The sequence below is a fragment of the Myotis yumanensis genome, unplaced genomic scaffold, assembly GCF_028538775.1.
Source record: "Myotis yumanensis isolate MYYU_CA2020_CCGP unplaced genomic scaffold, mMyoYum1.0.hap1 SCAF_11, whole genome shotgun sequence".
In the NCBI taxonomy this organism is placed as follows: Eukaryota; Metazoa; Chordata; class Mammalia; order Chiroptera; family Vespertilionidae; genus Myotis; species Myotis yumanensis.
In genome coordinates, this window is record NW_027223762.1 from 40,239,660 (window position 1) to 40,255,564 (window position 15,905).

Sequence of the window (15,905 nt, forward strand, 5' to 3'; positions counted from 1 at the left end):
CCACCACCTGCATCTTATAGAAATCCTCCCAAGAGATAGCACACAGATAGCATCCTTCCTTACTTCTACTTTCATTTTCCATTTTTCTTTCATTACCACTGAAGTAATTCTTTGGCTATTGCAGTGGATATTTGGAAATGGAACTGTTACACCATGAGGTCAAACCGCATGGAATTCCAAGTGGTTCTTCCTTCCTGAGCACTCTTAGAGTAACCTCCTTTCATGCCCCCTCGGCATTCCCGCTGTCCTTTCTTCTTAGCCCCAAAGAACATGGTCAGGCTCTATAGTTTCTGGGATGTCTTGGCTGACAGCTCCAAGCTGTACTGGTCCTTTCCTTCCCAGAGTGCTTTTTCCTTTATATTCTTTCCCAAATAATGAACCCCTCATCTGCTGCCGTTTCTCTACTTGTATACTCTGCATACATTATGGTACTGGTAGAAACTGTTAGTATGCAAAAAATATAAGAGTTGGGGGGCTGAGAAGGATCTTAGCAAGCATCTTTGTCAACAACCTCATTTTATGTATGTATAAACTTTGTGAACAACAACAAGAATAATAAGCAAATCTATACCTACTTTACATGTCGTAAAGGACACATACATTGTCTCTTGCTGGTACAATGTCCCATCGGGCACAGAAGGGTGATTTGCCCAAGGTGACAGAGCTAGCTCTCGAAATGCTCAATTTCAAAATTTTTGGAATTTGCTTTGGTTTAGATTCTGTAAATTCTTCCTAACACTGGGACAGATTCCTCTCAGTGATTTCATCTTTCTTGACCCACTTTAAGTCTTAAAATGTGTAGATTGGGAAACTCAGCCTTCAGGTCATTGAAGAGAAAACGGATATAGAACATTTACAAATAACTTTAAAAAAAATTAAAAAATGACAGCAAATAGGAGACAGAAAAATTAGCCATAATCCAACATCTCTGGAAAATAATCAGTCTTATGTGCATCTTGCCATTTTGTTTTTCTGTGCTACACCTCATGTGTATCTGTGCTTTTCCTATGTCACAATGTGTGTGTATAACATGTATTTTTTTTTAACAAAATGTACTTACCCTATATGTACTATTTTGGAAGAAGCAATTTTTAACTTTACTCATAAATTCAATGTGTTCACATGAATTTAAAGCATTTACTTTAAGGCTACATAGTATTTTACTTTATGATATAGCATACTTCATTCAACCGACTCTGTGTTACTGGACATTTAGTTGTATACATTTTTTACTACAGTGAATACATTTGTAAATAAACTTAATATACATATATTATTGTTTTAACTAAATTATTAGAAGACGTCCTTGAATAAAAGGGCCATGGATGCATTTGCCGTTTTGATATGTAAAGTCTGGTTTAGAGTTGGAGAGATCTATCCAGAAGGTGGTGGTTCTGTGATATTTGGGAGTTCAGGTATTACCCTAGAATAAATAGGCCACACAGCCTATTGAGCTGTCGGTCCTTGAGTAATAGTTACAGTGACTTTTGTCTTCCTACTTCCCACCCTGTGTTTTTAAGGGGACTGCAAAGGGGATCTTCTTTAACTTAATATTAAAACTCAAAAACACTCTAACCAGAAACTTATCAAACCATCTTGTTTAATCAAAGTCATCCAGAGTATGTATTTTGCAAAATCAACTTTTCTTAATCAATTAAAGGAATGCATCTCTAGAGGCATATGTTTTTGGTGTAGAAATGGAGTCCTGCATCAGGTGGCAAAATAAGTTTGATGCATTGCACCTACAATAGGATTACTACACAAAGCATATGTTTTAAAGGTCAATAAAAAAATTTAGAGTTGAATATGTGTTCAAGATGGTTCATTTCCATCCTTTTATTTTACAAATGAGGAAATGAAGGTTCAAAAGGGCCCAGAGAATTGCACAGCTGGCTTATGTCTGAGCTAGAACTTGAACCTGGGTCTCTTGATGCCTAACCAGATACACCTTTCACTGCACCATACTGCCTGCCCCTCTACCACAGGGCCAGGGGAGCTATCAAGTGTTGATGATTGTGTTACATTGGTAGATTGTGGCCTATCAGTTCCTCCAACTTTTGCCACTGCAAACATTGATAACCAGTCACTCCATTCTTCTAGTGAGCCTGTACTAGGCCCCAGATGCCCCAACGTTACTCCCAGTCAAAAGGAATTGTCATTTGAGACAAAGCCTTCCCTGCAACCACTCTTTTTCAAAGTGGGGCTGTCCACTCCTCTTTCTCAGACACACACACACACACACACACACACACACACACACACACACACACCATCAACATCACTAACTGAAGAAAAGTTGGCTTTACAGGAAATACTATCCATAACTGGAAACATCAGGAGTCCCTCGGTTCTTCCCCTTCATTAACTGATAAAATGACAGTGCAGGGGAAATGGATGGGCAGGGTCTGTTCTGGAGGGAATGTGTACGTGTGTGGTACAGCATCTGCATAGTATCATTCTGCTGTGCTCGGAGAAGTCACTAACAGGTCTGGAAATGCAGGCCTGGGAAAACGAGCAAGTTGAAGTTCAGGGTGATAGCTGATGTGTGAAAAAAAAAGCCTAATAGAATCTTAAAAAAGAGTGTTTTTATTATATACATATTTCAAACCGCAACACAAATAAGTATAATGAACCTCCATGTGTATCTTTTACTGAACTTCAATAATTGTCAAGGTTTTGTCACATTTGCTTTATCTATCCCTTTCTTTGCTGAGATGTTTTTAAGCAAATCCCAGGCACTATGTTTTTATTCCTCACACTTGAGTATACATCTTTAAAAATATGAACATTTATTTTTTTTAGCAGTTATTGGTGGAGAGAGCTCCATGTCTCCACTGGTTGCTAGTGGGAGTGGGCTCTTTGCGATATCCTAAGAAAAGGAATTTTCTGAGATTCGCTCGAGAAGATAAGATATCGTAGGAAGCTTTATTTCTGTGGAATCAACCCCCTGAGTTTCCAAGGTCCCATAGAAGTCCCATTTTGCTTTCAGTAGAGCTAAAATCAAAGTCAGTGTCCAGAGTCTCTGTACTATGGTGGGTATAATCCAATCCAGCATCAGGCTAGTTTAGTGTGTGTTTCCTGCTGCAGTCCATCAGTCCATTGCATATAGGGTCTGAAGGGTCACATGGCTATGGAGGAAACATGGGCAAATGCAGGAAGCAGGAGCAAAAGCAAAGGAACCAGAGAGCCAAGAGCCAAGAGTCACAAGAGAGCTCCTTTGAGGGGTTTTGTAGTCCCAAATTTTCATGGGTTTGCAGTGGCCTTGCCTACTCTAGCCAATTCATGGTTCCCCAGGCTTGATGATAGGCAAGTATCTTACCTATGTCATCTCGACTCACTGTGCATATGTCCATCTTCCCCTTTGTCCAGCCCCTTCCCCCAGTGTTTAGCAGGGAATGGGCTGGTGGTTTCCTGGGGAGTGTGAATTTGCAGCTTCCTGGTGAAGCTGCCCAAATGACACACTTATAATGCCTGCCTTCCCTTTGCTTTTTTCCTATTATTAATAACTGCCTAATTACAGTGCTATCACAGCTGCATTGCCTGATCACACTTACCAAAACTAATTAATAAATACAAATACATTAAGTACAAATATTAGTGACTGAGCAAAACCTCTGACCTAGAACAAACGACTGGCTTTGACAATGAAAAGGTTAGTACCTCTAATGCCCTCTTGCTTTAGCACACCATGTTGCTGCAGAGCACAAGGTCCCATAGTCTTGCGTGATGCCAAGGCCTTCCTTATGTGGCTGTCTGGGAAGGCTGTTAGCTTGATACACAGTTAAACAGCCACATCGTCTACAACAATTGCCAAATCTCCACTTCTCCTTGTGCTGAGGAATAGGCAGCCCCGGCAGTGCTTAGGAGGAAGCAGTCACAATTCTGTAAGCTTCTTGTTATTATACTTGGCTTCCTGTTATGCAAAAATAGGCAGAGGGGGCTGTGAAGTGTTGCAACTGATAGAGCCATACACCCACAAGAAGCAACTGCACTGGAAATTCCTGTGAAACACACAAGCACACCAGAGGGGTGGCCCTGAAAGGCATCCAGTCAAGTGAATTTGCCAGAGTGCCAAAGACTTTGCAAGCCTAAGATGAAACAGAAAACCAATTCTCTCTCCCTTCCTCCCTGTCTCCACCCCCACCTTCTCTTTTTCTTCTCTCTCTCTCTCTCTCTCTCTCTCTCTCTCTCTCTCTCTCTCTCCTTCCTATTGCTACCGTTGCCATATTTTTGCCTCTTCCTGCAAAAGACATAGCCATGTATGCTAAGTCCCTTTCCAAAGCAGAATTTGCTCTTTTGGGTTGAAATGCTCGCTTGTCAAACAGTGAAGGACATTTCTACAAGCGATAGAACATGGGGAAATTAAACCTGCTCAATTCCTGCAAATGGTAGCAGGCAGCCAGGGAACAACTTTTAGATCTTTTTTTTAATGAGGGTATGTAAATTTGTTTCCCCTGTGAGAGTGCTGAAAAACCCCGTGTGATTGAATTGCAGGTGCACACACAGAGCAAGTCCCTTTGCTGTCCTCAGTCACAGTGTGTTGCCTTTGACATGGGCCAGAGTTTTCCCTATACCAACATTAAAAATGAAACTTAGAAATAAAAAAAAAATCTAGGAGAGTAATCACAGGATAAATTCATTCTGAACTCTACATGCCAGGTTTTGAAAGTGGAAAGATATTAAAAGTTCCCCATTCAGGAGGGTGATTTATCATGGAGGGTGGAGGGCTTTGGAGAGGGGGATAAGGGGGGTAGAGAAAGCAAGATGCGAGTTTCTGAAGTTAGAAGACCTAATTTTCTCCTATGTGGGCCATCTTCCCTGTGTGATAATTGGACAGAGTGTCTGCATGTGTGTGGTGTATGTGAGGATTGTGTGTGTGCGTGTTCATGTGTGTGTGCGTGCTTGTGTGTGTGCAAGATGTAGGCAATGGTGTAGGTATCTCTGTTTATCAGGGAGGCAGTGATGTCGTGTCTGCTACTTCACACATCTCCCAGCAGCTCCCTTCTCAGCTGGGGTGGGGCGTGGGCTGTGAGCTGGCTGTGAGGGCTGGGCCCACCTCAGGTTGGTTCCATGTTCCTTTCTCCCACGCCTCGGCCACACTGGGCTTTGGTCAGAATCCTTAAATCTCTTCAAATGAGCTTGGGCAGAGGGCTGGTAAGACACAGCAGGACTGCCTAATATGTCTATTTCCTGTTGGGGCGTCAGCACAGCCTCACGATGCACTTGAGGTTTCAGTGCCATTACGTTGTCACTTTTTGTTCCAAGGCCAGCTGAGCCTTGCAGAGCACACATTAGATGGAGAAAAAAAATAACACAGATTTGTTTATGCATAATATTAAGGCAAAATGGGTGGAGGCTGAGGCAGGTGCCTCACGTGATGGGTTAGGAAGAATGGCTTTGTTCCCTTCCCAGATGAAGAGGGGTGTCGTCTCTCCTTCACTTCACTCTACTGTCTAACCCTGTGAATTATTATACACTGATTCTCAATGCCAGTGCCTCTCCCCACCACTACAATACAAGCTTCTCCAGGTGCTGCGTGGATACTGGACTTTGAAATCAGATTTCTAGCCGTGTAACTGGGGCAGACCATCTCACTTCTCTGAGCTTCAGTTGCTCGTCTATAACATGAGGATGACAGTACAGTGCTTACCATAAAGCATTTGAGTGAGCATTAAATGAAATGAGACTTATAAAGTGTTTGTATCAAACATGTCACTATTGATATGGACTGTTATTACATCAGGAATGACATCTTCTACTGGCCACCCTGCTGAGGGGGCAATTGTGAACATATCTAGAAATTTCACAATTAGGTAAACTGGCCAATATTTGTTGCCAATATAAAATGCCCGATAGTGGCTCACATTTCATTCTAAAATGTTCATCTGATTCACTCAGCAAATATGTACTGGGCACCTTCAATTGGCCAGATGCGCTTCTAGGAGGTGTGGTTACATTGGTGAAGAAAAATATATAAAATTCCCTGCCACTGGGAACTCACTTCCTGATGGTTGAGCTTCCATTCTACACTTTCATCAGTGGTACTCTTTTCTTGTTCTACCAGATAAACTAGATGCTTACCTCTCCTTAACACTTTGTAATCCATGACTTGATTGCTAATCCCACTTTTTTACTCAAGACAAATATGACATCATGAAATGGGCTGCAATTGAGGCAACCATGGCAACAGGGAGTGGTGGACTGCATTTTTGTGTGCCAGATGCACAGTAAATATTTGAAACCCCGTATAAGTCTCGGGTTCACTAATTTAGATGGTTTCTTTTATTTTTAAAACCATGCCCTCCCTGTGCATAAGAAGTGCCCAATAAATTTTTCTGATTGATTAGGGATAAGAAAGATGAGTTTCTTTGTTAAAGGGAACCCATGCTATATATGTTTTATTTGAACATTATTTTCTCTCTGTGTAATGTGCCCACACATCTTTTCTGTCTTGTATCAAAGTTTATCTCCATAGTCTCAAGTTAAAAATGCTTCCCTCGCCCAGCTAGTGAGGCTCAGTGGTTGAGTTTCAACCCATGCACCAAGAGTCACGGGTTTGATTTCCGGTCAGGGCACATGCCTGCCTCACAACTGTCTCTCTTGTTCTTTCCTTTGCTACTGCCACCATCCTAATTCAGGTCTCTGGATTTGCACCTGAAATATTGTACAATGTCCAGCTAGTCTTCTCTTTTGCTCTCTCTCTCTCTCTCCTTTCTTCATCCCCTCCCTCTTTCATTTCTTCTTCCTTTTCTCTCATTTAGCATAAAATTGAGCCTCTCTCTCTCTCTCTCTCTCTCTCTCTCTCTCTCTCTCTATATATATATATATATATATATGGCTTATATGCAAAGTGTCCCCTCGGGAGTTTGACCAGGAGACCAGGAGTTTGATTGCTCGTTATGACGTGCACTGACTACCCGGGGGTGGCGCGGAACGAAGAAAGGCTCCAGCCGGCAGCCAGAAGGCCCTGATCAGCCCTGATCACCGGACAGGCCTAAGGATCCTATCCATTTATGAATTTCGTGCACTGGGCCTCTAGTACTATAAGAATAGTGCTAATAATAATAGCTTCCATTTATAACAGCTATGTTTTAAGAAGCAGACATTGGCTAAAGCCTGTCCACTCATCATTATTAATACTTATAGATTAGACACCTCTCAAGGTATGTATTATTATCACAATTTCACAGAGAAGGAAGCAAACCCCCAAAGATAGAACATGACTCACCCAGGGCTGTGTATGTAAAAGCATGTGCCCTATTTCACCCTGCCTTCTCTTGGTCTCTTTGTCAGGAACTGTGGTAGGTGCTGGGGAATACAAGGATGAGCGAGGCCAAAGCATCAAGACAGAGTCCCTGTTTTCTTATAGTGGAGAGGGAGGGCATTAAGAAAAATGATCAGGCAGGAAGGTAAGTGCTTTGATGGTCACACGACCCAGTTAAGAAGGAATGGAGCCCAGGAACTAACTGAGTCTGGCTGGGCTGAGAAGGCTTCTCATAGGAGGTGTGGCCTGAACTAAATCTTAAAAGATGAATGAGAGCTTTCTTAGAGGTAAAATTAGGGGTGGATGGGCATGGATGGGGAGGATATTCCAGCAAAGGGAACAGCATTTTGTCATGGATGAAGTGTGGGCTGGTATTCAGGAAGAACAGGGAATGTAGTAGGAAAACCACCACGGACTCTGAACCCCATGGGAGGGAGTTCAGCCTCCATCTTTTAGGAAAAAGATGTTGGAGGGTCATCTGAGGCTTTTAGGCAGGAGAGTGACATGGCCATATTTGTGTTTTAGTGGGACCATGTCATGATGTCGTCAATGGACTAGAGGTGGGTCTGGTAGGAGGAGAACAGGTCAGAGAACTATTGTAGAAATCCAAGGAGAGGACAGAATGGCCAAAAAAGCCAGGTCAGGTTAGTGGGGAAGGCCCTGTGTTTAGTAATGATGACACTCAGATTCAGAGAAGTGCTGACTGATAGAACTTTCTGTGATGATGGACATGCCGTCTATGTTGTCCACCACTCTAGCCAGGAGCCACAGCGGGATACTGAGCACTTGAAATGTGGCTGGTGTAACTGAGGAACTGAATTTAGTTTTTTTTTTTTTTTTTAAATATTTTATTGATTTTTTACAGAGAGGAAGGGAGAGGGATAGAGAGCTAGAAACATCGATGAGAGAGAAACATCGACCAGCTGCCTCCTGCACATCTCCTACTGGGGATGTGCCCGCAACCAACATACATGCCCCTGACCAGAATCGAACCCGGGACCCTTCAGTCCGCAAGCCGATGCTCTATCCACTGAGCCAAACCGGTCTCGGCCTGAATTTAGTTTCTTAATTATTTTCATGGACATAGGCACTCATGGCAAGTGGCTACTGCATTGAAAGCACAGTGCGAGGGGCTGTTCTCTCTCTCTCTACTCCAGTAAGGGTGAGTTGCTGACTTCACGAGGCACTCATTTCCCCCTGGTACAGAGTGTTCTGTAAACGCTTAGCAAGTGCCTTCCTCCTCGCCTCCCTGGTCTGCCTGCAGCCCCCTCTCCAGCCCACAGCCTGGTTCAGAAATCCCTTCCGAAGGCCTGGGAGCATGCACACAGTGTGCAAGGACTGGCTCCCAAGCGAAGCTTATCACAGTTATTATTTTCATTATGAGAAATAGCTCCATAAATAGTAACAGATTTCTTTGTTTACTTTGTCCGGGAACAAGTCACACCCACAAAGAGAGACTGTTCAAAGGAACTAATAGGAAAGGTTAGTTAAAACTAAGTGAAACTCAAGGCCCAGCAGGCTTTCGTCCTTGATATTTAAATCATCTCATGATATGCCTGGCTGATGAGAAACGCTGAGGGCTGAGGTGGGAGATGACCCTGACACAGGACAGAAAGTTCCCCTGCTTAGTTACTGGAGTCCCGCCCTGTCATCTCCCCCACGTTGGGGCCTCAGCAGTGCAGAGGTTTGCACTGAGCCATCCACACCCTAACTTGTAACACATGACCCATGACCACAGTCACACCGCCCACGTTGGAGACTGTCATAGGCACTCCAGAAACACGGTGCATGTATGGGTGGACAGCGTTGTATCTGGAATATAAAAGATGGTTAGTCAAGGCCTTGACAATATGCAGGCAGACAGGTGGCTGTCTACTTGTTACGAGGGGCATCTAACCCTCTCCTGGCTGAGTCTAAGAACATTAGATTCACATACCTCCTCCTGCCTTTGCCAGGCCATTCTGCAATGCACAGACGCTTCCAGAGGGAGGTTTGGGGTTTTGTTTGTTTGTTTTTGTGGTTGTTGCTTTTGCCACAACAGAGCATAAACAATTTCTCAGAACTAACCATAGAATAATATCCCAGCAACTGAGTTCTTCTGTGCGGAGTTAATTCTTTTCAGTCTACAGTGTTTTATTGGCTTCTGTGCCCCCATCCCACTTCTTGGGTGCTGTTGGAGACCTTGAGGTTCTCCTGTCTCCTGTGGTGGTTCCAACGATTTCTGTGGCTCTCTGGGAGGAGCCCATGAAGCTTGAGTCCTCATAATCACCAGGTGGTACCTGTCTGTTTTCCTCCTCTCTTGTGCTGGCTCCTCATGGTGACATGATCATCCAGAAGCTTAGTGAAGACTCCAAATTATGCCCCTGCTAGGACCCCTCCCTCACCCTTCCTCCCAAGTCTAATGTTGCTTCAGCTGCATAGTGACAAAAGTCACACTGGGTTAGGCCACACAGAGGTGAAGAGAATCACCCAGCATCTTCCACAACGCCTTAGTCTTCCCTGTGTGTGTGTGTGTGTGTGTGTGAACCACTTTTCATTTCTCCCTACTATCTACTCTCTTTCAAGGTCAGATATGAGTCTTTGCAAGTTACAGTCTCAGAGCTAGAGAGCCACAGAGCTGTATGCAGTTCTTCAGTTCCCTCCTCCCCGTTGTATTCCTGCTGAAACCCTCCTATGGTTCCTTCAGATTTTTTACACAGCCTTCGTGTAAGGGACCAGCCCTGTGTCTGTTCTGTGGGTTACAGATGTAAGATCTGGAAGACAGCAGCTAACTAAGGAGCAAGAATCTGAGAAGAATTTTCACTGGGGTTCCAAGACTCACAGATGCAAAGCCATGCTGCTACATTGTCATCAAAATATCAAATTGCTTTTTACTGCAGTTGAGTGTATGCACTCATCTGATGATGTCTGTCCAGAAGGAGGTTGTTGAATCAAGTATGTCTTGTCGCTTGTGTACAACATAGTATGACCTCTCCAGTCCCTGGTGGGAGGTAAGGGGTGACTGCCAGCTGGTATGTGACAAGAACACAGACCCCTAGTGAGGGTCAAGGGAGCCCAGTTAGCGCAGAGTCCTCATCAGACAGCAATACAGGATTGAAAGGCGACATGTGGATAGGATGATAACTCTGGATACAGTTGGAGTCAGTGGGAGAAAGATTCTCTTTGATGAGTGTCATTGAGTGGGAGAGAACAGGTCAGAGAACTATTGTAGAAATCCAAGGAGAGGACAGAAGGGCCAAAAAAGCTGCCGGACAGGCCTAGAATGAGATAGAGAGAAAGGAATCAAAAGCAATGGGAAAAGCTGCCGGACTGCGTGCGCGCTGGGCCGCGGGCTCTCCCCTCCTCCTCGGGCTCCTTTCGGCCGGCCTTGGCCTGGGCGGGAGCAGGCAGCTCTCTGGGTCACAGGGGAATTTTCTCTGATACAGATCTGGACCCTTGAAAGATTCTCTTTCAAATACAACTTTGGTATTTGAAAGTATGCCATGAACATAAATAAAGCTCGAAGACCACAGGCCTAGAATGAGATAGAGAGAAAGGAATCAAAAGCAATGGGAAAAGTTGTCAATTCGGTGCATTAGCGATAGGGATGAAGGAAGAGAGAAAGCTTGCCGATGGAGTGACTTTTTGAAATGAAGGGGAAGTTTAGGGAGCTCGCAAAGCTGATCTCCACCCTTGAAGTAGGAAGTAAAGTCACCTGTTGATAAAAATGAGTAACATATGCTGCCTTGAACCAGGGACTGTGCTAAGTGGTTGATATATGTAAGCTTGTTTAATCTCTATAACAACTCCATAGAGTGGGGGCTATTATTATCCTGTCTTAACCAGGGAGGAAACTGAGGCACAGAGAAGTTGCAGAGTGGACTCAGGGTGAAAGGAAGCACTGGTCTCCAACCAGGTGAGAGGCAACTAGGGGAGAGTGGAGTTGGCTGAGTTCAGTCGTGGCTGTTCTGGGAACCCACAAAAGCTGAATAAAAGCATGGTGAGACGGAGACTTCCTCCAGCAAGGAGAGGAGTGGAGACACTGGGGACTGGCAAGTGTGGAACACAGTTCAAGGTCAAGGAGATGAGGAGCTGCAAGGTGGTTTCAAGGGCACTGTTAAACTGTCTGGGAAAGGAGGTAGGTGAGGCTCAGAGGACATGCTGAAACGGGGCCACAGGCAGGGTGATCCCCCCTCATTCCCCGTGGAGGAAAGAAAAGGAGAGAGTTGTTCTGGATGGAGTTACTGTGCAGACAAGCTGTGGAATCCGGTCCTGTTCCAATGGCAGGCAGAGCTCTTACGTAAAAACAAAAGCCAACAACATAATACAGTGGATTAGAGGGCTTGGATTCAAATTCTGCTTCTGTGTTCTGCTGGCAGATCCATTTTCCTTTCAAACACTGTGTGCTCTCAGTCACATGGGAGGGACAACTGGACTGAAAAGCAAAGAACGCAGCTATGGGAGGCCCTTGGTCCAATAGAAAAGGCTGCCAACGCTCTCAGTGAGCAGGGGACAGAATGGCACTCAATGACACTCATCAGGAAAATTCAGGAGGTGCCAGCTTCCTGCATGCGGGCTGTGTGGACAGGGCCCGGGGTTTTGCGGGGGGTCTGGGTTTTGGGGGGTCGGTTGGGGAAGGGCCCTATTTGATAGTGAGACCAGAGCGAAACACACCAGCTCCCCTGGGCAAAGAATGCCCGGCAGCTTCCGGTGCCTCTGCAGCTGCGTGGGACTCACCCTGCACCCTCAGAGCGAGGCATTATTTTCTCTCTCTTGTCAGATACCGACGCCCACGCAGGAAAAAGGAAGCACCTTTTGTCAGATGCTGCGGCCACTTCCTCTTCAGAAGTCTCCAGCCAATCTCGCGCTTTGCAGAATGAGGGGGCCGAGGCCAGCTGCCGGACTGCGTGCGCGCTGGGCCGCGGGATCTCCCCTCCTCCTCGGGCTCCTTTCGGCCGGCCTTGGCCTGGGCGGGAGCAGGCGGCTCTCTGGGTCACAGGGGAATTTTCTCTGATACAGATCTGGACCCTTGAGCAGGACCTGGCTGGGGCCCCAGCCGCCTCTCCACCCCCTCGGGGGTTCCTCTCTGGCCTCTCCACCCACGCTCTGCACACTGCTTCATGTCCCTCAGTCAGTCTGCCTGTCTGCTCCTCTCCATAGCTCGGTCCAGGAGCGTGATGACCGGCGAGCAGATGGCAGCCTTCCACCCGTCGTCCACCCCCAACCCGCTGGAAAGGCCCATCAAAATGGGCTGGCTGAAGAAGCAGCGGTCCATCGTGAAAAACTGGCAGCAGAGGTACTTCGTGCTGAGGGCGCAGCAGCTCTACTACTACAAGGACGAAGAGGACGCGAAGCCACAGGTACTGCCAGGCTGTCTGTCCCCATTACCAGGGCCCTGTCCCCAGGCCTGCAGGAGGCGGGTATGGAGCCCCCTTACATCGCAATCAACTCCCAGGGGCCTTCGTACTGGGACTAGGCACACATTTATTTGAGAGGAGGTTACTCGTTCCTTTTCAGCATTTTCTAGATAAGAGACCTGAGTTGCAAAGATGACAGGGTGACCCTCCTCCAGGAAACCCCAGGTGAACGCCATGGACCTTCCTAAGGGCACCTCTAAGTCAAGGCTGGCAATGTGGTCTTGATGGTAATGCTGAGTATGGGGGCTCAGAGGGAGTGGATTTGGGGGTCAGGAAAATGGATTTGGGGCTTTCATTTATTTGTTTGCTCAATCGATATTTATTGAGCATCTATTATGTGCCAGACAGTGTTCTGGGTACTTGGAATAAACCAGTGAGTAAAATAGATAAAAATCTCTGCCATGTAGAACTTAGAAGATGAAGGGAAAGGCAGAGAATAAACATAATAAATAAAATGTATGCAGTTTGTTAGAAAAATCACTAGTTCTATGAGAAAAAAATAAAATGAGTTAAGGGGGGAGGTCAAGCATTTGAGGGAGGTGTTACAATTTTAAAAAGGATGGTCAGAATGATCTGTGAAGAGAGTGACATCTGAGCAAGGACTAGGGAGGAGAGACAAGTAAGTAGTCAGGCATATCTCTGGCGGAAGAGCACTTTCAGCAGAGGGGCTAGCCCGTGCAAAGGCCCTGAGGCGGAGCACGTGTGAGGAATAGCAAGGAGGGCAGTGTGGGATCAGCAGAGCTAAGGACTAAGAGAATCAGAGGGGATGAGGTCAGAGAGGTTGCGGAGGGGGAAGGATTGGGACACACACTGCAAAAGCTATTGTATGCCATAATAAGGGCTGGAGTGTTCATACTGAGGGTGATGGGGAGGAAGGGGACATTCTTTGACTTACGTTGTAAAAAGATGGCTGTCGATACAATGTCCAAAAATAGATTCAGGGACAGGAAGGAGGCACAAGGTGAGAGGTTATAATGTTTAGAATCTCAGTGGGAATTGTGAGCTGGAGGGAAATTGGTCAGATGCCTGATATACTTTGAAAGCAGAGCAAACAGGATTTCCCAATGGAGCTAGAGGGCTTTGATCCTAAATCTTGGGCCTAGATCTTTTCTCCCTGCATCACTGATTCCTCGTGGCCATCATGCTGCATGAGAGCGAAAGAGGTGCTTTAGCAATTACCCTGGGACCCCAGGTCTAAACTCTGTCTCAGGGCAAACAGGACAACTGGTCACCTATCTAGATCTCATGTCTCTGGAAGTGGAAGACAGACTTTAGAACAGTAGTTCCCAATGTGGGGCACAGGGGGCAAGTTGATTTTTAAGGGGACAATTTGAGAATGAGTTATTAACAGTGAATTTTTTGCATTTCTTAAGGTTCTAGGGGCTTCATGTACAGCATATAAATATATATTGTGACATTTATGCATTTCAGTTCTCTGTTTTGAAGCGTTATTTGCTATTTTTTATATCACTTCATATTATTATTACTTTTTTTTTTTTTAACAATTTCTTAGTGATTTCTTCCTCAGTACTTCAACTGTCCTTTCGTTCTTTTATTTTTCTCTTCTATGGATGCCATGGTCTTTGGAAGCTTGTTCAGACCAAGTTAATGGCCTTTTAGGCTTCCTCCACGTGAATAGGAGTTCACTTTTTGAATAATAGGAATTATATGTCACAGGGGGAGGGGGGCAGGCATCAGGATTTTAGAGATGCTTAGGTGGGGCATGGCTAAAAAAAGGTTGGGAACCACTGTTCTAGAACCTTCCGGAACCAGAAAGAAAGCCCCAGGAAGGGTGAAGATGTTGGGGGTTCTTGGCAGGGTATGTGAAGAAATGAGACTGTCATTTTGGTAATAAGAGTTCTCTTTAAGGACAGAGTTAAGGATCCATGATGCGTCAGCAGCCCCTGGCTAACAAGGCCCTCCAGTGGGGGCTGTGATGTCTGTCACTTCAGAGGCCACAAAAGGGCCAGAAACTCCACCCCCGCCCCCCCTCCCCCAGACCCGGTTCTTGCTCAGTGTCCTGTGCATGGTGACCAGATTTCCTTCACTTTATGAACAACCCAGTTCTATCAGATCCAAGTAATTACAGGCTCAGAGGGTGGTAACTGGTGCATTGATAGCTGATGCCGGAAGTCTTCCCATCAGCAGAGAGCAAGGGAGATGGCAACAATGTGTGGGCTTTCCAGAATGAGCAGAAAGGACAGCTCAGCGGGGTCTCCTTCCGTGAGGTGAGGAGGGTGACATGTGTGCTTTCTCCAAGCTTGTGTTCTTTTCCTGGCTCTACTACCATCTGACTATGTAATTATTTAATTTTTCTGGACACCCCCTTTTTTTGGTAAAATTAGACAATCATACCTGGCCTGTATTTGTCATAGGATCAAATGATATGTACCATGTGTAAGAAAATTCTGTTTTGAAAAAGCATAAACGATGTCAAAGGGTGAAATAAATTAGTGAAGGTCCTAGCTTCTCTCCCTTAAGTCTGGAAAGTCCTCTCAGGATTACATTAGTCTGGGAAAATTAGATAAAGCTGCTTCCAGGATGACAAGTAGGGTTTATTTTGTAGGAAATCTCTTAATATATTTGGTCAATAGGTAGAGAGCAATATATCAAATGAGAAAAACTACACAACCCCTAAATTGATGGCTGAAAAAAGCATTGGGTAAAATTAAATAATAATTTCAGATATAAAAAGTTTATTTTAAAAAAAGTTTTTAGGAATACAGTAAATTTCTTAGAAAGAATATTTTACTTTATTTGAATATGTATATTTTGATTACAAAAGCTATATGTGTACATAATGGGAAATTTGTAAGATGTGGGAAAGCATAAGGTAGGAAATAAAAATGATCCCATTAGCAAAAATAACTACCCAAATCATATATATATATATATATATATATACATATATATATATATTTAGAAACTTATCTCTTCTAAATGCAAAGTTAACATAATAATATTCTTTAGTTAAAAATTTAACAATATGTTGTGAATATTGTCCATCATACAAATATTCTTCTACAATGTAATTTTTAATGGTGGTAAAATAATCTATTGTATGGACATTTTATAATTCATTTAACTAATTTCCTCCTGGAAATTAGTTGAGAAGTTGGGCTGATGTTTCTATATTATTATTACAAACAAGAATTAAAAGGATATCCTTGTAGACGTTTCATATATCCATAATTACTTAATTAAGATAAAGAAAAATCTATTCAAAATAGAGTACTTTTATTATG

The 15,905-nt window shown here is 44.4% G+C and overlaps 1 protein-coding gene across 4 annotated transcripts in view; it reads left to right on the plus strand.

Annotated features, from left to right (window-relative positions):
- The window catches only part of ARHGAP25 (Rho GTPase activating protein 25), a 78,673-nt gene that overhangs the window by 19,930 nt on the left and 42,838 nt on the right, over positions 1-15,905 (plus strand). For 3 of the 4 annotated variants that reach the window (XM_070429379.1, XM_070429376.1, XM_070429377.1), the window contains exon 2: positions 12,404-12,603. The exons of the other annotated variant lie outside the window; for it this stretch is intronic. In XM_070429379.1, the coding sequence (XP_070285480.1) occupies positions 12,404-12,603 (200 nt within the window). The remainder of the gene's footprint in view (positions 1-12,403; positions 12,604-15,905) is intronic. 4 annotated transcript variants of the gene reach the window in all.